Source organism: Rhinolophus ferrumequinum, chromosome 11 (assembly GCF_004115265.2).
Source record: "Rhinolophus ferrumequinum isolate MPI-CBG mRhiFer1 chromosome 11, mRhiFer1_v1.p, whole genome shotgun sequence".
NCBI classification, from domain to species: Eukaryota; Metazoa; Chordata; class Mammalia; order Chiroptera; family Rhinolophidae; genus Rhinolophus; species Rhinolophus ferrumequinum.
Window position 1 is genome coordinate 48314682 of NC_046294.1, and position 23002 is coordinate 48337683.

The following is a 23002-nucleotide window of genomic DNA, read 5'->3' on the forward strand; positions in this document are numbered from 1 at the left end:
TCTCTCTCTCTCTCTCTCTCTCTCTCTCCACATTTAGCTCTTTGAGGATAAGGAGAGCATCTTACTCATCTTTGCTTCTTTCCAAAGTCTAGCCCAGTAGCTACCACACTATAAGTGACTATTAAATGTGTACATGTATGATTAAGTCAATGAATCAAATCTGCTTCCAAGCTATTTATATAATTTTTTTAAAAAGAATCTAGCCAGAGCATTATATCCTTAAAAACAATTCATAAAATAGACATTTCTAAGAAAGGCACTAAAGGGTCACTGTCAATTCAATGACAGAAACTTGCTAAGTAGATGACAACATGACTGATGGCAGTCTGCCAGTATTACAGATTATACAATTAGCATAAGGAAGAAAATGAATTAACACACACACATGAAAATTAAAATACATTTTCCTATTTTTAAGGAAGAGGAAGGACTCCTGCCTCTATTTTTACCCTGTGAGTACTCTATAATGTTTCATGAAATGAGTAACCTGAAGCAAAACCTACCCAAATGTTGATCAAATACGTGCATGAGGACTTCAAAGTAAGTTCAGGGATACATAACTGAGAGCTGATCAGACCCATTAAGTTCCTTTGTTTTTTGGCAGAGGGCAGATCCCCAAATAATACTGTACCTTTCCTGGTTTATCAAAGGCCATAGTGTTTCAAGTAAGAAATCTTTCTTGGCTGTACATTCAATTTTTTAAAAATGAAGATTTTGCTTTTGCTGTTGCTTAAAATAATATAATGTTCATTTTAAAGCATTCAAAGAAGAAAAAATATAGTTAACAGCTTTGAATTAACACTAGAGAGTATATAAGGAATCACAATCTTAAATGCAAGTTGTACTACCAAGTCTCCAGTTGGTCCTTGGTCTGATGCACTATGTAACACCTAATAAGATACTGAAATGCCTAAACTGCTGGGTCCAACATTTTATGGGAAAATGTATGCAAAGTTCTCATCTGGGATGTCAAAACAATCCCTTGTCTCTCTCATTACCTGTATTCTAACCAGCAGGTTAGAACAGGATAGAAGTTAGGGAAAGGGAATTTCAGGCAGTGAACAGAAAAGACAAAAATTTGCAATGGGATACTGTTAGTCCAGTTTGTCTCTCTCCATCACTCCCATTTTCCCCTAAAGGTCCCAGGAATTATCCTGTCTGTACTCTCAAGGAAAGAACTTGTAGTTTCTGGACAGAGTTTATTGCTTTCCCAAAGCCACTACAGAAAAAATAGCACCCACTCCTGTTGCATCTCCATTCTCAACACCACTGATACATAAAGCAAGCAATTCACTGAAAGCAATGTATCTGATAGTCATTAAAGACAATACATTTGAGAGGGAAGGGTTAAAAATATAAGAGAAAGACAGAATAATCAAATGTTTGGGTTCTTGAGAAGACAAAAGAGAATGAGATACAATTCAAAGTGGAACTTGTCTACCAGCAACAAGGGGACACCTGGCAGCAAGTTAAAAGGTTTTCTTCTCCTCCGTTTTAACTTGACTGCAGTGAAAGTCAAAGATACATATAGTGTATAAACAGGGCAAGACCAAGATCAAGTTTGGGCACACAAAAAATTGTAATCCAATCTATCTACATTTCTAAGTGATACCAAGGTGCAGCCATTATCATATAACTAACAGACATTTTCTCATTTTTCCGTAGGCACTTCAAAATAATAAAATATTAATGTACAAGTTTACCTATCAATTAAAAATAAAATTTTAAAAATCTAAGCTTTTTAAACAAAATCAACAAACCCTTAGCCAGAATCACCAAGAAAAAGAGAGGATCCAAATTAATAAAATCAGAAATGAAAGAGGAGAAGTGACAACAGATACCGCAGAAATACAAAAAATTTTAAGAAAATACTATGAGCAACTATATGCCAACAAATTAGACAATCTGGAAGAAATGGATAAATTTCTAGAAGCAAACAATCTTCCAAGACTAAATCAAGAAGAACAGCAATTCTGAACAGACCGATTACTACCAAAGAAATTGAATCGGTAATCAACAAGCTCCCAATAACCAAAGTCCTGGACCAGATGGCTTCACAGCTGAATTTTATAAAACTTTCAAAAAAGAATAAACACCTGTTCTCCTCAAACTATTCCAAAAAATCCAGGAAGAGGGTAGGCTCCCAAGCACATTTTACAAGGCCACTATTACTCTGATCCCGAAACCAGACAAAGACATTACAAAAGAAGAAAACTACAGGCCGATATCCCTAATGAACATAGACGCACAAATCCTCAACAAAATACTAGCAAACCGAATTCAGCAACACATTAAAAAGATCATACACCACGACCAAGTGGGAATGCCTGATATGCAAGGTTGGTTCAATATCTGCAAATCAATTAACATGGTACACCACATTAACAAAATGAAAACAAAAATCACAAGATCATATCAATAGATGCAGAAAAAGCATCTGACAAAATCCAGCAGCCATTTATGATAAAAACTCTTAGTAAAGTGGGACTAGAAGGATCGTATCTCAACATAATAAAGACCATATAAAATAAACCACAGCTAACATCTTACTCAACAGAGAAAGGCTAAAACCTTTTCCCTTAAGATCAGGAACAAGACAAGGCTGCCCACTTTCACCACTTTTATTCAACATAGTTCTAGAAGTTCTACCCACAGCAATCAGACAAGAAAAAGAAATAAAAGGCATCCAAATTGGAAAGGAGGAAGTAAAATTGTCTTTATACACAAAAGACATGATAATTGATATAGAGAACCCAAAAGACTTCACCAAAAAACTATTAGAACTGATAAACAAAGTTAGTAAAGTAGCAGGATACAAAATTAATATTCAGAAATCAGTTGCATTTGTATATACCAATAATAAACTATCAGAGGGAGAAATCAAGAAATAAATCCCATTCACAATTGCTTCAAAAGCAATAAATTTAACCAAAGAAGTAAAAGACCTGTACTCAGAAACTTGTAAGACACTGAAGAGAGAAATCAAAGAAGATATAAATAAATGGAAACACATACCATGTTCATGTATAGGAAGAATTAATATAGTTAAAATGTCAATACTACCTAAGGCAATATATAGATTCAATGCAATTCCTATCAAACTACCAATGACATTTTTCTCAGAAATAGAACATATAACCCTAAAATTTATATGGAACCATAAAAGACCCTGAATAGCCACGGCAATCTTGAGAAATAAGAACAAAGTGGGAGACATCACGCTACCTGACATCAAATCATACTACAAGGCTATAGTAATCAAAACAGTACGGTACTGGCATAAAAACAGACACAGATCAATGGAACAGAGAGCCCAGAAAAAATCCATGCCTATATGGTCATTTAATCTATGACGATGGAAGCAAGAATTTATATTGGGGTAAAGACAGTCTATTTAATAAATGGTGCTGGGAAAACTGGACTGACACATGCAAAAAAATGAAACTGGACCACCTTCTTACACCATATATGAGAACAAATCCAAAATGGATTAAAGACTTAAATGTAAGACCTGAAACCATAAAACTCCTAGAAGAAAACATAGAGTAAATTTGCAGACATTACCCTGAGTAATATTTTTGCTGATATATCCCCTCGGGCAAGGGAAGTAAAAGAAAAAATAAATATATGGGATTACATCAAACTTAAAAGTTTTTTCACAGCAAAGGAGACCATCAATAAAACAAAAAGGCAACCTATTTATTAGGAGAGATATTTGTCAATGATACATCTGCTAAGGGGTTAATATCCAAAATTTATAAAACTCATTCAGCCCAACACCAAAAAAACAAGCAACCCAATTAAAAAACAGGCAGAGGACATGAAGGGACATTTCTCTAAAGAGGACATACAGATGGCCAACAGACATATGAAAAAATGCTCAACCTCACTAATCATTAGAGAAATGCAAATGAAAACCACAATGTGATACCACCTCACTCCGGTCAGAATGGCTATCATCAATAAATCAACAAACAACAAGTGCTGGCAAGGATGTAGACAAAAGGGAACCCTTGTGCACTGTTGGTGGGATTGCAGATTGGTGCAGCCACTATGGAAATCAGTATGGAGGTATCTCAAAAAACTGGAAATGGAACTACCTTATGACCCAGCAATTCCACTCTTAGGTATCTATCCAGAGAAATCCAAGAGGCTAATTTGAAAAAATATATGCACCTCTATGTTTATTGCAGTGCTATTCACAATAGCCAAGACTTGGAAACAACTGAAATACCCATCGGCAGATGACTGGATTAAGAAACTCTGGTACATTTATACAATGGAGTATTACTTGGCTATAAAGAAGAATGAAATCTTACCATTTGCAACGATATGGATGTTCCCAGAGAACATTATGCTAAGTGAAATAAGTCAGTCGGAGAAAGATAAATGCCATATGATCCCACTTATATGTGGAATCTAAAGAACTGAATAAATGAGCAAAGTAAACATAAATAGTCTCAGAGATATAGAGGAAAAACTGATGGTTCCTAGAAGGGAGGGCAGTATGGATGAGGGAGAAGGAGAAGGGATTAGATAACATAAATTGGTGTCTACAATATTGCCATGGGGATACGAAAGATAGTTCGAGGAATATAATCAATAATGTTGTAAAGATTTTGTAGGGGGTCAGATGGGCACTTGTCTTATTAGGGAGACAACTTCATGGATGGTATAGATGCTTGACCACTGCACTGTACACCTGAAGCTGAAGCTGAATAATATTGTATGTCAACTATAATTTAGTATATATATAGTCATGGGATGTGGAGTACAGCATAGGGAATAGAGTCAATGGAACTGTAATAGATATATACGATGTCAAAGAGATAATACATTGGGGGAGGGGGTTATCATTTTGTGAGTGGTGAAATGTCTAACTATTGCATTGTTTTGTACACCTGAAACTAATATTATTTAAAAAAACAAAAAAAAATCTAAGTTTTTAAAAAACAATCTTATCTAATATATATATTAATAACCCCTATACAGTAAATATCTGCCACTGCTAGGAAATAATACAATCCTTTACTGTGATTTGGCTTTAAACATTTCCTTACACAAAAAATTATTTAAGAATTACCTGAAACAGAGGTAATTAGCCAAATAATATCAAGTATGTCCCAATGGAATGTCAAGTAGCCTGGTGCTATTCTACAGACTCAATCCCATATACCCAACACTCAACTCATCAATTGTTTTTGTCTTTAATGAAACAAAATTACCACTGATATTAGGCCTTTATTACCTTCATAATGTTAACTAAATCTGTTTGATAGTAGCGATCCTGGTGTGCGTTTGCTGCTGCTAATGTAAGAAGATAATCATTCCTTGCGTGGGTAGCTTTGGAGTTACACTCAGATCGCCGGGCTTTTAACTAAAACATAGTAAAAGAGAAAAAAAATTAGTGCAAACTAATATTACATTGCAAAACATAAGAGGACACCTCTCTTAGTTGGCAGTTAATGGCTCTTCAGTAAGAGTAAATGTAACCATAGAGAAACATTAATATGCACATAAAAACTATTCAACACTATTGAGTAATTAAATAAACAGTGACTAGAACTGTTATTACACATGGTAAGAGTGCTTTCAAATATCTGTTATTTATACATAACATACAGCCACAGCTTTTTAGAGAACTTCAAATATTTTGCTGATTTTATCCGGGTAGGAAAATAAAGGTTCCCAAATTAAGTACCTAATCATTATCATCAAAGACACGGGTAAATCTGTTGGAGTTAGAAAACAGTTTTTAAAAATTCAGCACTACTAACGTGTCACAACAACTGCAGCTCACTGACAACCTGGTAGCCAAAGGCAGGTCACTAAGCTTACTTATTAAGTATTAAGTACTTATTACGTATTACGTACTCCACAGCTTGAGGGTCCCACAGGAAAAACTCACTTGCATCTGCCCTACAATATTTGCTCGAGGTGTAAATCTGAATGAAATAAATTTTTTAGAGTTTTCTAAAAGCCCATGGACTAACTTTCTTGGACTAAGAGTTAAAGACATAAGGCTACATAAGCAGGTAAGGTATAAAAACCTATCTGTAAAGCTATCTTGAGAAACAAGCACTGTCCAAAGCGCTGACAACTGGGTGAAAAATCCCATGAACTGAGAAGGAAAGTGTTTTCCTAAGTGAATGACTTTAAAATGCTTCTCTGAATTAATTAAAAACAATTGACCTCCACACTCAAAAAAAAAAAAATTTTTTTTTAAATAAGGTAAGTTTCTCAATTGTGACATAAAATTTTCAAAAACTCACCTTTACACTTGCCTTCTGCAAACTGATTCTTGATTGAAAAAGACTAAGTTTAGATCTATTATAAAAAATAGAAAATTATGGTTAATAAAATTGTCATATTATATCATAATAAAATGATTAAATATTATAATTACTAAATTTTTAGAAAGTTACCAGTTTCCACAACACTTCTACAAGAGAATTAAAAAATGGAAAAGGAAGAGCAATGATTATTCTCCTTTACTACAGGAAGAATTTAGCATTATGGTGAAACAGGAAATATTGGGATAAATAAAATAAAAATATCCTGAATGACAAAAATACAATTTGACAAATCCAATACATTGGTATTTCCTAATAAACAAGAGTCATCAAAGTATCAGTTATTCCCGTATCATAACAATTACATACACTTTATTTCCTGCAAGGAAGCTTAAAGAAGCCCAGGGATAACCAATCTATGGAGGCAAAGATTGGCAGTCTTTCAGGGCCATGTGCAATAGGCTGCGACAACGCCAGTAATGCAACCTACAGTATGATATTGACCAGGCTCTGGAAAGTCCTTATTTCCATTATTTCTCCTATTAAAAGTTCTTTTTGGGTGCCTGCCTATGTGCCCTCTCTACTTTTAACATAGTGTTCAGAAGGTAGTGAGAAAGTCCTTGGACTCTCTGTTCCATGTGATTTTTTTTCTATTTAATCTTCTCCCAATTTGGTGTCATTATTTCCCTCAATCCCTTTCAGTATGGGAGGGAACCATAATATAACAATCAGTAGTAAAAATATATTGGTATCCAAACAACTAGAGATAAACCATAAAGGAGTGAGTCAACAGAAAAATGTTAAGGAACAACCAACACTCCCATGACTAGTGAATTCTGAAGCTGCAATGTTTGTCTTGACTGCAGTGTCATGGTGATTGTCATGGGAGAATTTAATGCATGTGCTGGCAGCTACGCCATAATATGAAGTAAAGTTGCAGACCACGTGGGACTGAAGACAGAGCAAGCCAGTTTCTGCAGAACAAATGTAAGGAGGATAGCAAAAACAGGCTCTCATCTTTCTAAGTGAGAAACCCTCAGAGATGTATACATATGCGTCCCAACTACTTCTCCACTGTTTAAAAAAATTGGGTCCAAAATATTCCTGTCATTTCTTCCTCGCCACATTCATATTCATGGGGTATTTGTTTTTGTTAGACTGATATTCATTTTGATTTAGAAAAGCAAAGGCCACAGACTTTAAAATCTGAGAGGACCTGTTCAGGGTTTAGAAAGACTGTGTTTGGGGTATTCTCCATTCTTTTTTTCATAGTCATTATCCAAATAGTCTGAGTTGCACTTGGATTTTCCAATATAAGGTTTTAAGTTTCTGGTTTCTGCTTCATTTGTTAATTCTCATATAATTCTCGTGTGGCACTGAAGTAGGTATTAGTAATAGACAGAATAATACTGCGCAGAACCATTAAGATATATACAAATAATGAACTATATACTACATACTCCTCTTCCTCATCTACCTTCCAAATGTTAATGTTACTTAGGGATCCAAACTTCACATCTCATTTTACATATGATTTTATCCCTATAATTATCATGTGAAAGGCAACTGACCCTCAAAGTGAGAACTTTAGGCCCAAATTTTCACCTGAGAGTCAGTTATGTGACTCCCTACCAAATAGATTCACCCCATTGTCCCACGGGTTTTTCAGAACCTACATATCCAAAATGGAGCTCACCCTTCCCTTCAAACTGTGTCCCCCTTCCCTCTGTGCTCTCTCTCAATGTTCACATCTCACCACCTGTCAAATCATCTATCAAAACTATGTCAGTTTTTCCTTCTTCCTTCTGATCTCTACTTTGAAAAATCATACTCATTCTTCAAGACTCTGTCCAAACATCACTTCTTCTATAAAGTTTCCTTTTTAAGTAGGCAAAATTAATTTATTTTCTATGCTTATGTGCTTTCATACAACTATTGTAAATAAATTAGTTACTGGGTGAGTGACCTTAGCCACTTAATTTTTTTGAGTTTACTGTGAATAAACAAATCATAAAGTTAGTTTTAAACACATTGATTCCAGGCTTTAAACTTCTTGAGGGCACAAAATTATCTTATTCGTTTCTGTACCCACAGTACCCAATATAATTATTCAATAAACAGTGAGCGAGTGGAAGGTAAAGAAACATTTCTTACTCTGTAGTTGAATTAATTTTCCAGAATAGTTACACACTGAACTAAAATGTCCACTTCGCTGTATCTTCTTTGAATTTGGGCCATATTACAATAGAAGGCAGTTCCTTGCAATCAGCATCTGTGCATCAGACCCTGTCAAATCCTCACTTCTCAGGAACAGCCCTGCAGCTGTCCTCATTTTCACCCTGTGGGCCCTGGCTAAAGCAGATTTGTAGATGTCCTACAAATCTGTCAACTCTCTGTTCTAGAATCCCCGAGAGTTTTAACAAGCAAGTTCCTGAAAACCATCACAACAGGACATTCTCAATGAAGATCACCTAATCTAAAAACTCTTGGGAACATGAGTTCATTCACTCTATGAAAGTACAGGAAATATTTGCATGCTCACAAAAATAAAGATGATAAACTAAATTAGAGTAATATTAAATATATTTTCCAGTAACATAAGTACTTTATGAGCATTCATTTAGCAACCCTGGGTACTAAATAAACTTTATAGAAGTCTCTAAATTGTTACAAAATGCTTATGAGATTGCTTAATTTCTTGCAGATAAAAAACACATTAGAAGACACTTCCCAATCCTTGCTAATCTGTAGAAGTTTTCATAGCCTTTCTGATTTCATGACTAGTTCAGACTCCTCGATTTTGCATCAGTGAGCTCACTGAATTACCGTGTTTCCTCGAATATAAGACCTAGCCGGACAATCAGCTCCAATGCACCTTTTGGAGCAAAAATTAATAAAGACCCGGTCTTATTTTACTATAATATAAAGACCCTGTCTTATATTAATTTTTGCTCCAAAAGATGCATTAGAGCTGATTGTCCGGCTAGGTCTTATTTTCAGGGAAACACGGTAGTCTTAGCTCTCCTCACAGACCTCTGCAGAATCCCATTCTATAACACAGGTTTATTTTTTCTCAAAAACTTTTTATCGTTCCTTGAGTTATCATTGCAGAAATCTCTACTGCTTGTTTTATTATCTCTTTCCATTACTAACTTCCAGTTCCTTCTTTTCCTAATTATTCTCAAAATAAAGGATTTGCAAATCACAAATACAGAAAGTAAAATTCATACAGTTGTTAAAGCATACATAGAAAAGCATATATGTTAGAATTTCACATAAGAGAAAAACTGCGCCTGGGGCGGGGTTTCTATACTGAGGTCAGTGCTCTTTCACTTGATGTGTCCATGGTCCTTCAATGGCACGCAGGGGGAGGATCAGGGATTTCCTACTACCACTGATCCAGAGTCTAGCACGAAAAAAATGATATTCAGACACTATAGCAACTTTAACGAGATCTTTGCTAGGCTTTCAATACAATGTTCTTTTGTCATCTTTCCTTCTGAGAATTCAATTTAATGTGAAAACTGATCAAATCTTATTTTGTTGTATTAGTTCAAATAAAGTCAGCTAATATAAAAGAAAATTTTGATCTAAAGTACATAACACAGGTCAGATGAAACCAATATAACCTAAGAATGAGTCTGAATTAACAGAAAACAAAGCAGTGACAAAAATAACATTTATTTGCATGATCACTTTTTCAGAAATGCTAAAACACATACTTTGCCTCGATGTCAGCTTTCTCTCGTACCGCATGAGCCATCTGTTCAGTCTCAAAGTACTTCTTTTTGCCTTTAGCTAAATCTTTCACTGTCTCTTGTAATTCAGTTTGGATCTTTGTCAACTGGTCCACACACTGTAAAATACAAAGTGCAATTATTATGATTTTAGTTTTCAGGCTTACAGAAATGAGTTTGTCTTAAGTGCAATTATTATGCTTTTAGTTTTCAGGCTTACAGAAATGAGTCTGCACTATGCCCTCAGGATGGAAACCCAGGAGAGGGATCAGCACTTTTAGTCTCCATCAAATTGCAAATTAAAATCCAATGAATAGCTGGTACTCCAATTTCAAGTAATGTATGAAATAGTGTCACAGTTTGGGAACAACTTTGCTTTGAGAAATAACCTGAGTGCTGATGACTGACATTAAGGTAGGGCGTAAGAAGAGCAACAATGAAAATGCTCTAACTATTGGAGCTGTCATAGCAGTAAAGGCAAAAGAATAAAGCAATTCTGTGTTTCTTCATATTAGTAAGATCTCTATATACGAGGTGTGATCTAAAAATATGGTGAATGCTGCTGCCGAGTACCATCCAAAGGAAAGGCAGGGATCTTCAATATGGGAAGCGGCGCACTGAACCTAGTAACAGTTACAACTTGTTCGGTGCAGTCAGTAGGGTGTGAGCTACGACAGTTGAGAGGTGTATTTTAAAGTGTGCCGTAAATCATCCTCCATCAGGACAACGCTCTGTCACACATCGCTTCTGGTATATGGCAATTTCTGTCAAATAAAAACATTATGGTGTGTCCTCATCCATTTTTTTACCAGATCTGCCACTGTGCGACTTCTGGCTCTTCCCCAAAGTCAAAATGACCAGAAAGGTTAAACATTTTGAATCAATTCAGGATATTGAGGCAGCCACGACAGCGTAACTAAAGACACTCATGAAAGAGGACTTCCAGAACTGCTTCAGAAAGTGGCAAGAACAATGGGATAAGTGTGTTCGAAGTGAGGGGAAGTATTTTGAGGAGGAATAATGGTAATGTGTCTTTTACTGTAATAAATTTTTTAATTTAAACATTCGCCGTATTTTTTTATCACACCTCATCTGTTTGGGGACCTGATGGTGCGAAGGGTACTGAAGGATTCACCACTAAGAAATCTTGAGAAGTCTGACAGGATAAACCAAGATAGAGAGAAGCAAGAAACCTCGGTACTACATAATAATTATTACTCAAAACTACTCCCATCTCAACTCTTTGGATACACAAGTAATTTCTAGAAGAAGGGATAAACATAACTCAAAACAATGTTTAATCAATAAACTCTTATATTAGGGCCAAAGTAACACTGCTTTGGGATCCTTCTAGATATTCAAAGGGGAATAATTTTCCTCAGTTTGAAACACACCAATGAAAAGTTTGACGAGCCTGAGGTCAGTTCAGGGCAGCTCCCATCAGAAAACCTCTGAACTTAGAACAGCATAGTCAGTGCTTGGTGGAGACTGAAAAAACCTCAGCAAAGCAGGAAGAAATGTTGGTAAGGGACTAGCTGTGTCACGCTGAACAGTGTGGAGTACAGCAAGGACATAAGAAGAGCAGGGATAAAGCACAAATACACTCAGCCATGTGACATACAGGAGAGTTTCCCAGAAATTGTTAGGTATTAAGAAAGGGACTACTTTACAGAAGTGAGAGATCTGGAAGGTTCCCTATGGGCGCATGTATTGAGCACTTAGTATCAGGCTATGAATAAAGGGCTTAAAAAAAGCACCTCTTTCCCACCTGCATGAAAACCGGAACTTTAGGTCTGTGTTTCAAAAGAAATCTGATGAAGACACAAAGTCAACTGTGTTATTCGGCAACATTGCATATGAATCATGATAGGCAAATGGCACTAATTTGGGAGAAAATGCGGATGAACTACAAATATCTGATGGAAAAGCCTTGGCTTTGGGCTTGTAATTCCTGCATCTGGATGTGTGCTTTGCAAGACCTTGGAAGCTGTCTACAGAGTTGTAATAAAAGATTTTAGTCTCCTTTAGGGCCTGTGGCTACGCCTGCACATGTGAGTCTCATTCTCCCTCCCCAGATCTGTCACCTGGGGGTGTAGACTGAGGTACCATTTTCCCCGAAAATAAGACCTAGCCACACAATCAGCTCTAATGAGTCTTTGGGAGCAAAAATTAATATAAGACCCAGTCTTATACTAGTGTTAGAACTAATTCGACTAATGCTGGATGCTACCCTGCTGGTTAACTGTGTCCCCTGTAGTAATGCCCTTCTAAGTAAACCTCATGCCAGATGTGGTCCATGATAATCATGAGTCTGATGTTTAGTTACATTTAATGAGACTCCCTACAGGCTCTGCACAGGTACAACGCACTATGCTTAGCACTTTTATAGGTATTATCACATTTAGTGCTTGAAATGACAGTGATAAAAGTATTCATATTATTAGTTCCTTTTTAAGATGAGGAAACAGACTTAAAGAGGTTAAATAACTTATCCAAAGTCATAGAGTGAGGAAGTGATGATATCATTTACCATGTAACCCATTATAGTGTGTACTCGTTTTGTGATAACCATGTTTTTAATGTCTCATATAGAGATACTTTATGCTAACATAGTAAGCTTTTAAAGAAATTTACATATAATTCACTTACCAAAAAATTCACCTTTTTAAAGTGTACAATTCAGTGGTTTTTAGTATATTTATAAGGTTGTATAACCATCACTACTACCTAATTCAAAACATATTTATCACCCTAAAAAGAATCCCACACTTATTAGCAGTCACTCCTCATTTCACCTTACCCATAGCCCCTGGCAACCACTAATCTACTTTTTGTCTGTGAATTTCCTATTCTGGACATTTCGCATAAATGGAATCATATAATATGAGGCCTTATATGTCTTATTTCTTTCACCTAGCATAATGTTTTCAGGGTTCATCTACGTTATATCATGTATTAATTCTTCATTCCTTTTTATGGCTGAATAACATTTCACTGTAAAGACATACCAAAATAGTAAGCTTTTATCTTACAGAAAAATTTTTCTCCTTAATTTTTAATAGTCCTTATCACATACAAAGCTCTTGTTTAATAAATAACACCATGACAACCTGACACTCCCATAGAAAAGTGATAAACGTTCCAATAATGCTAAGTCTGCAGGTGCAAAGAGTTGAGGGAGGGCTCCCTGGCTACAATTAGATATTAAGAAACCAATGGAACATGGTCTGAAAGATACAACTGTGTTTAATGGGAAAATGGGATGAATATTTAAGGAGGAGTCATGTGTGAGGCATCTATATCCAAAATGTTCATCTAAAACAATGGAGCTTGGCCTTTAAAAACTAACCAATGAAGGGAAGCCCAAGGATCCTGTGGTGACGCACATGCACTGAAAAAGTCTGCATATTGAGCATTTTGAGAGGAAACTAAACACAGTAGGTCAAAGGTTTTCCTGGGAATTGCAAACCATGTGGATAGGGTCTCATTATATCCACATAAAATGAACACCATGGGTACCTCTACATGAGCACATATACACACACATATATACACATGTGCACACACACCCACACACAGTCACTCTTTCCTTATATCCTTACTCTTTGAAGAAGACAGCTCTATTTAGTCCTGAAACAGCTTATGAGGATTACTTAATTCATTTTCATCTATAAAAGGCTATTAAATAAATTACTTTCTATATGTACTACAATAGCAGATGCATTTTGTGATAGTTCATATCTTTAAAAAGATTTTGGTGAAAAAAACTTTTCAGTTTGATGTAGTCCCATGTGTTTACTTTATCTTTTGTTTCCCTTGCCTGAGGAGCTATATCAAAACAAATGTTACTAAGAGTAATGTCTGCGCGTTTACTTTCTATACTTTCTTCCAGGAGTTTCACGGTTTTGGGGCTCACATTTAAGTTTTTAATCCATTTTGAGTTTATTCTTGTATATGGCGTAACAAGGTGGTCCAGTTTCATTTTTTTTGCATGTATCGCTACAGTTTTTCCAGCACCATTTATTAAATAGACTGTCTTTACCCCAATGTAAATTCCTGCTTCCTTTGTCATAGATTAAATGACCATATATAGGCATGGATTTATTTCTGGGCTCTCTATTCTGTTCCATTGATCTACGTGTCTGTTTTTATACCAATACCATGCTGTTTTGATTACTATATCCTTGTAGCATGATTTGATGTCGGCTAGTATGCTACCTCCCACTTTGTCCTTATATCTCAGGATTGCCGTGGCTATTCAGGGTCTTTTGTAGTTCCATAAAAATTTTAGGATTACTTGTTCTAGTTCTGCGAAAAATGTCATTGGTATTTTGATAGGGATTGCGTTGAATCTGTATATTGCTTTAGGTAGTATGGACATTTTAACTATATTAATTCTTCCTATCCATGAGCATGGTATATGTTTCCATTTATTTGTATCTTTTTTCATTTCTCTCTTCAATGTGTTATAATTTTCTGAGTACAGGTCTTTTACTTCCTTAGTTAAATTTATTCCTAAGTATTTTATTTTATTTTTTGATGCAATTGTAAATGGAATTGTTTTCTTAGTTTCTCTTTCTGATAGTTTGCTATTGGTACATACAAATGTAACTGATTTCTGAATATTAACTTTATATCCTGCTACTTTACTAAATTCATCTGTCAGTTCTAATAGATTTTTGGTGGAATCAAAAAATCTCATCAGAAATTCTGGTTCATTCTATTCCTACTTTCTTTTTCCTCTTTACATAAGTATCTAAGACACTGTTTACCAAACAATATTAGAGATAGCCTATGTACACACTGATGAGATCTTTTGTGATCCTTTCTCCCCTAGCATTCAGTAAATCTACAACCAAATGATTTTTACCACCCAAGAGAACTATTTCAAGTCAGAGTAATTAGGGTCTTCTTCAAAAGAAAGTGCTCTGTACATAGCAAAATACTAAAAATATTTATTAAATAAAAGTCATCGATACAGTTGTGCCTTCTTGGTAAAGTGCTTGCATGTATGTTTTAGAAGTTAAAGATAAATGACTTATGTGGAATGAAAAGGGAGAGGAGGGAGCTGCAATCTCCATTATGTGCACACCTTGACAAAAGAGTTGAATGAATTAACTCGATATTTTCCATATGAGGAACCTGAGGCCCAGAAGACTTAATGTGAAACTTGCCCTAAATGATTACACCTAGTTACAAAGTGGTAGTGCAAAGAACATTGGGTATAGAATTAGCTAAACTGGAATTGGAATCCCAGGTCTGCCACTTACTATGTTACATGACCTTGAGCAAATTACTAAACCTGATCATATTTTATGCCTTCTGTATTAACACTTATTGAGCATCCAACAGCACTTTGAGGTAAGAATCAATATCCTCATTTTACAGATGAAGAAATTAATCTTGGTCAGGGTTGCACAACTAGCAAGGATTCGGTCTACCTGTTTCCAAAAACGGTGCCATTTACTGTTATACTATATCAGATAATGCCTCATAAAGTAGTTAGGACATTAAATGAGATCAAGTGTATAAATGAATGGCATGTAGTAGAAAAATGCTAGTTCCTCCATGATTACCCATCACCCTTAGAACTCACGATTCTTCCCCATCTCCTGTCTTGCCCTCTGGAAAGCCGAGCGCAGGAGTGAGGAGCAGTGGTAATGACAAAGGGTGCCTTGGGACAGGAGTTTGCCCCCCACCCCTCCAAAAAAGTCATTAAACTTAATTTGCAAAGGAAAAGATTACCTAGGATTTTCTTTCCAACTTTTAAAATAAATTTCTTTTGTAGGAATCCAGTTTCCTGGGGTGGACTAAGTTACATATTTAAAAAGAAGCTTAATAATGCCTATGCTAAGAAAAACCTTGGTGTAACATATGCCCAGCTCTTCCCCAAGAGTTATAAGCACTGAGCAGACAAAGAAATGACTGTATTAGTTTCCATTAAGGCTAGGGGATCATACAAAATGATAATAAATTTGGGTATTATAATTCAGATCCTAATGAAGAAATTAACACTATGACCTCTGAGTATGACACAGAAATAGGGTAGACAGATAGACAGATACATAGATAGACAGATAGATAGATAGATAGACTTGCTAATAACTTGAAGACAGGAATAAAAATAAAAGTAACTTGGGTCAATAGATCAAAGTCCTACAAACTAGTAGGTTCTCTGACCCAGTAGTCATGTCCTGGAAATTTATCCTGAGAAAATAACTTAAAAGAAAAAAGTTAATTTTGATTGCAGATTTGGAGGTATGATTAAATAAAGCAGAATACAAAATTCATTCAGAAATAAAAATAATAAACATAAAAGTTATACAGAAATATGAACAATTAGGAAATGGAGAGAATGAAGAAATGGGATATCACAAAACAAATTATCCATGTGTTAATTACAATTATTATAACTAAAAAGGTAAAAGGAGCAAAGGAATTAACTAGTCTAAGGTGAAAGAGTTGTATATACTTTTCTGTAAACCTACTTAAATATTAAACTTCATGTGTTTAATATTTTTATTAAACTTTTAAAGAATGCATAGGATTTGAAATTAGAAAGTAGTATATTCAAGTTTGTGCTCTGTTATTTACTACGTAAGTCTCTTCAACAGTTTGAGATTCAGTTGCATCGTTTGTAAAATAATAATATTTACATACTTAACAGGTTGCTATGAAAATCAAATGAGACTATAATGGATGTGTTAGCAGCTTACAAACTCTAACAAGTTATACAAATGTGAATCACAATTATTAGATAAACTCTAATATAAATGAGAAAGTTATGGACAAAGGCACGGCTAATTAAGCATAAGAATAACAGATGTTAATTGGAATTATTGTGATCATTTTATAATATATACAAATATTGAATCATTATGTTATACACCTGAAATTAATATAATGTTATGTCAATTATACCCAATAAAAAAATTGGCAAAAGGATTATGTGGCTCTTGTTTTGATTTACGCAAATGTCACATACAGAAAATGATTTGGAAATAATTTAGAGATGATTTAGAAAAAGCTATAATTTTCATTATAATCTCCACAATGGTCAGACCCTTTATAATTGTAACGCATGTGGATTTGTCCCCAAAAGTTATAAAATAAAATTACCAAAATAGAGAAAATTTTAAAAAGAACATGAACATTAAATGTTATAGAGGGATACTTTTAAGTCAAAATTGGTTGTGATCATGACAGAACCAGTTGTTTCACACTACCTTCCTATAGCCTGGAAACTGTAAGACAAAACAGATTTTTTAAAACTGCCAGCATTAATAAACAGCACACTAGACTCAGGGACAATGATACCTATCTGGGAGAAGGTAAGCTCTATATTCAACTTGTCTTTTTTTCCTTAGGGCATTAAGGGAATCGTGGCATAAAGAAATAGTATATATACAGAAAGTGGCATTCTTACTAGATTATGGAAACTGAGGTCGGAATTTAAGGATGCAAAAAGAATATGAATTTGAGAGGCTAAGATCTGGAAAGGCTACTACAGAGAAGCAAGCTCAAAAATCTGCATGCAATTTCCCCGAGTCATCAGTTGACTTCTAAATGGCATGTGTTGGATGAAACTCTAAGAAATCCAGTAAAAAACAGTAGCTGAAAGGCTAATGAGCTGATCAATCAGTGATCAATCAGAACAGTTACATGACTTTGAAAAGACAGAGGTAGGAGTTCAAGTCTTGTCAAAGTAGAAGGGCTTTTTTGGTAAGCACACTTTCAGTTAAGACTCTAGGATAAGGACAAAAGTGAAATAAACCAGCCCTAAAAAAACCTAAAACCAGACCCTAACGGGATCCAGGTGAACTGCTAGTATTCCATCTGCCTGTCAGAAAACTTACTTCTCTTTGGAAACAGAAAACATCTTCCAGAGCCTCCACAATTTTTATCCACAATTTTTATCCGCATTAAGAGGCATACTAAAACAGTAGACCCAAATAACCAAAAATCAAGAAAACAGTAAATGATAAAAATAGACCTACAGCGATTCAGATAGTTGAATTATGAAACACAGATTAGGACTAACATATCTAAGAAGATAAAGGAAAAACATGGAGACTTGCACCGGAAACAAAAAATCTATGTTTTAAAAAACCAAATAAAAATTCTAGAACTGAAAAGTACATTAATTTCCCAATAGACAAGTTTTAAAGCAGATCAGAATTCGCAGAACAAAGTATTAATAAACTACAAGATACTAGGGGGAACTATTTAGATTGGAATACAGAGAAAAAAAAGGGTAGAAATACAAAAATCCAGGAAAAGTGCAAAAGACATATGGACAGAGTCAAAAGGTCTAATAGCAGAAAAGTCATAATGGTGAGGTAAATGGAATTATACTGTTGGAAGGTTTTCATATTGTTCAAGAGGTGGTAAAAAACTAATTCAAGGTACACTGTAATAAGTCAGGGAGGCAAATTGGTATCTCTAAAGTATTTACTAAAAGAATAATATAAGATTATAAAATTTAAAAGATAATAGTGGAGGAAAAATTGATAATAAAAAACTATAAGATTGTTCAACATCACTTATCATCAAGGAAATGTAAATCAAAACCACCATGAGATATTACCTCACATCTCTTAGGATGGTTATTTTTTAAAAAAAAAAAGAAAGACAATTAAGTGTTGGCAAGGTGGTGGAGAAACTAGAAACCTTGTGCATTGTTGGTGGGAATGAAGAACGTGCTGCTATGGAAAACAGTATGGTGTTTCCTGAAAAAATTAAAAACAGAAGTACCGTATGATCCAGCAATCCCACTTCTGGGTATTTATCCAGAAGAACTGAAATCAATATCTCAAAGATATAGTAGCACCCCCATGTTCACTGCAGCTCTAAACACAAAAACCAAAATGTCCATCATCACATGAATGAGTAAAAAATGTGGCATATACATACAATGAAATATCATTCAGCCTTAAAAAAGGAAAGCGTACAATATGCAACAAGATGGAAGAAGGGGGAGGAAATTATGCTGTGAAATGAGCCAGTCACAGAAGGACAAATACTGAATGATTCCACTTATATGATCTAAAATAGTCAACTTACGGAAGCAAAGAAGAGAAATGTGGTTGGTGGGAACTGGGGGAAAAGGAAAGAGGGAGTTGCCAATCAACAAGTACAAAATTTCAGTTATGCAAAATGAGTAAGTTCTAGAGATCAGCTATACAACATTGTGCCTATAGGTAATCTTGTATCATATACTTAAAAATCTGTTAAGAGGGTAGATCTCATGTTAAAAGTTCTTATCACAATAAAATATTTTTTAAAAGAAAAGATTAATCCAAAAGAAGTCCAAAAAGGGGGGTGGAGTTAGAGAAGAAAAGGAAAAAGAATAGATGGGTATTGATCCTATATGGAATTAGTGTGTTGTAAAGTGTGGGAAGTACAAGTGGAGAGGCCAGCTGTAGTGGCCACCTGTTGCTCTCGCTTGCTGTTTCTATTTCCCTCGCGTTTTCTTTGGGAACCCATCTGAATTTTCCTTTTGGAGAATCTCTTTCCCCATTTTCAGTCCAAGTAGTTTTCATGAGGACTATAATCCCTTACTCCGGGGATTGGCGGAAGCTTGTGACCCAAGATAATCCAATGAGCTTCAATTCTGGTAGTTTTGTAGGAACTTTTGGGAAAATGGAAAATGTGGGATAACTACCTGTAAAAATAATTTGTAAATCTGACACTTTGGGGGCCACCAAATGGAGAGTTGCTAATGAATGAAGCCATTGGGGAAAGCAGAGCTAATGCATGGGAAGAACAACTGAATTCTAATACCATTATTTGAGCACCTGGATCCACTCCTGCCTGGATTCTGCCCATGCTGAAACTGATAAGCTAACACATTCTCTCCTTGGCTTAAACCAGTTTCAAGTGTGGGTTTGTGTCATTTGTAACCTCAGAGTACTGACAGGTATGCCCAATATGTACTTACTGTTTAACAATTGCTTAGATGGAACATAAACACCATCATCAACTATAATATAAAACAAATTAATTCACAGATGTGAGGGCTTGTCAAATCTCACCAAACATTCTTTGCTCAGGAATGTTGGTCAAATACAGGTCAGAGACTATTTCACCAACAAAAGAAAAAAGGACAAGTGGTAAATTATTTCAAAATATACTGATATTGAGAAAGGTGGAACATTCCAGTAATTCAGTTAGACTTGGTGAATGCATTGGATATTTGAAATGCAGTATTTCATCCCAGTTACAAAGTTACACTAGTATTAATTCTCTGTCCCTATCACCTACCCTCTCTCAGCTAGCACAGATGGACACACACACACACACACACACACACACACACACACACAATTTTCTTCCAAATAGAAAGCATTGTTTGGTGAGTGGTCACACAGTTTATTCACAATGTTTGTTTTGAAAGAGGTATTTGCTCAAAGATAAAACAAAGGCATTCTTACACAAATATGTTAAAACCAACCGATATTATATGAGTACTTGAAAGAGATTAAAATTTTATATTGGCAATATACATGTAACATATTGATATCACGCTACTGAAATCATCTTTGGCAAACAAGATTAGTTTTTATTGCGTGGGGGGAAATTTATCCGTAAAAAAATATTCTGAAAATCTAAATTACAATTAGAATCAAACTACTAGATGACTTCTGAAATATTATTTCTTTAATTACACCTTAATATTTTCTAAAATATTAATACTTCCATAAGAAAAATTTAATTACTTATTCGGTATTATGATAATCTCTATTTTTGTAACTTTATTTCCAAAAAGAACAATTCAATCACCTACTTTCAATAGCAAGCTTTCATTAAAAAATCACATTTAATAATGATGTTTCTGTGAGTTTTTAACTTCTGCATAATCAAATATATCTTCTTGAAAACTTTTACTTTTACATAACCTTATCATTAAACTTTAGAGTATACCATTTTTGGTAATAAGTTTGCTGTATTTCATCAAAATGTGTCAACTTCCTTTAAATTATTATGCAAAATGGCTCAAGTTGAAGCTAACATGATTTTTTTCAAGACTCAGCAAAATTAATAACATTGTAACTATTTTAATATACGCCAAACTATACCAACAGTAGGAAACTAAGTAGATCTATTTACTTGAGTTAAGCTGAAAATTGGTATTTGTTAAGAAGACTTTATAGAGCTTTCAGAATGTCCACAGATTGAAATTACACTCACCTTTGTCAGTTAATAAAACAGTAGTTAAACGGAACATTTTGAAATCAGAAAATCCATGTTTAAATCAAAAACATTTGTAACCATACAGGAAAACTCCAAGTGTTAAATGCCATTTAATATAATCTTGCAGATTACAAATGTAGCACTAAGGTATTAAAATGCACATAAGAACAAACAGAAACAATACCCTTTTTAGTTGCTGTTCTTTTAAGCTTCTCACTGTCCTTGCAGGCTCAGAAATGAAGTTCTTATAGTTTTCACATATATTGATCCGAGACTGGGCTACCTGCATTGTTCCCTCGAGAAAAGATTTCCAAACAGGATACATGCTCCTAAATTCAAAGAGGGACATAAAAGTATTAGGCAGGGAAAAGAAAGAAAAAGCTTGCTAACCTTTTTTGCTCACCGGCTAACACTGACAAATAGAACGAATGTTGTCTTTATTGTTAAAAGTGTACTTATACTGGTTTATAGGTAGCAATATTTTTACAACACACAAGTAGAACCACAACATATACTCTATTCCTCTATCACTCAGCAACTGGCTGTTTTGATTTATTAGCTATTTGGTTAATGGAGTAAAGTGATACAAGGATTACAATTCTAGACAAAGCTAACACTATAAAAATCAGTGAATATTTCAGACTGCCCAGGACTTTCACTGTCTCAGGGTCATCATTATGAACACCAAGTATCATTATTTCATTAAGGTATTTTCTTAATTTACAGATGAGATAACTGAGGCTCAGAGAGATTTAGAGAATCATTCTACATCACACAAGAATGTGGCAGTACTGAGATAGAGATGAAGGTTGGATACCTCTCAAGCACATTCTCTTTGAACTATATCATATTACTCTCTTACATAAACTAATGTGGCTGAGGAAAAAAATCATGGACAATTGCTTATGTGCTGGAGAAATCTATTTGTCTGACAAAAGTCTACGGTATCATTGCTCTACATGTGTTTCTGTTATAATAATGCTTAGCCAGCATCGCATTGTGGCTTGGAGTCATTCCAAGCAAATCCCATCACTTCTGCTTGATAAATGTGCTCAGCAATCTCTTGGTAAAGTCAAAGAATTATTCATCTTTGTTCTTTTGCAACCAATTCCTTTTCAAACTTTCTCTTCTACTTTGCTATATGCCTTAGCCAGTTCTCGCATGCCCCTATACTTGTTATAAACACATTTTATAACATCATCACAATGGATCGTTGTTTTTTTTAAATGAGATACTTGCACTTATAGAGTATAATATTCATCTCCTGAGATTTCCTTTCTCGTGTCACTTGGATTTTCTACTATAGCAATGTATAGGACCTCGTGCTACATAAAATGCTAGCTCTGGGTCAATGGACGACATTGACGAAATGACGACAGTGTAAAAACAAAAACATAACAACCAAAAAAAAAAAAAGAAAATTAACTGTGTCCCCATCCTACTTAGGACTTAAAAAACTTGAAACTGCATTTCGCAACCAAAGAAATGATTACTTTGTGTAAAGAATTAGTTTGTGTAATATATCAAATGAGTCAGTTTAGATGGAAATATTCATTTATTTAAGCAAAGGTATATCACCTTCTCTTTGGAAAAAAGATTCAGTATGGTGTGCCAGACAAAGTGTCAGCATAAAAGCAATGATGGACTTAAGAACAGCAAAATTAATGTCCTCCCTGGTCTTACTGCATGACAACAAAAGGAACCTAGGATGTAAACTCATACAGGTCCTCCTAAGCAGCCCAAGTAACTGATTTTTTCAAAGAATGCACTGAGAAAAAT

General features: G+C 34.8%; 1 protein-coding gene across 4 annotated transcripts in view; it reads right to left on the reverse strand.

The window, feature by feature from the left end:
* The window catches only part of FCHSD2 (FCH and double SH3 domains 2), a 220281-nt gene that overhangs the window by 96620 nt on the left and 100659 nt on the right, over nt 1-23002 (reverse strand). For all 4 annotated transcript variants that reach the window (XM_033120312.1, XM_033120314.1, XM_033120313.1 and 1 more), the window contains exons 5-8: nt 21408-21552; nt 10016-10149; nt 6273-6327; nt 5249-5377 (exon numbers count right to left, since the gene is read on the reverse strand). In XM_033120312.1, coding sequence (XP_032976203.1) covers nt 5249-5377; nt 6273-6327; nt 10016-10149; nt 21408-21552 — 463 coding nt within the window. The remainder of the gene's footprint in view (nt 1-5248; nt 5378-6272; nt 6328-10015; nt 10150-21407; nt 21553-23002) is intronic.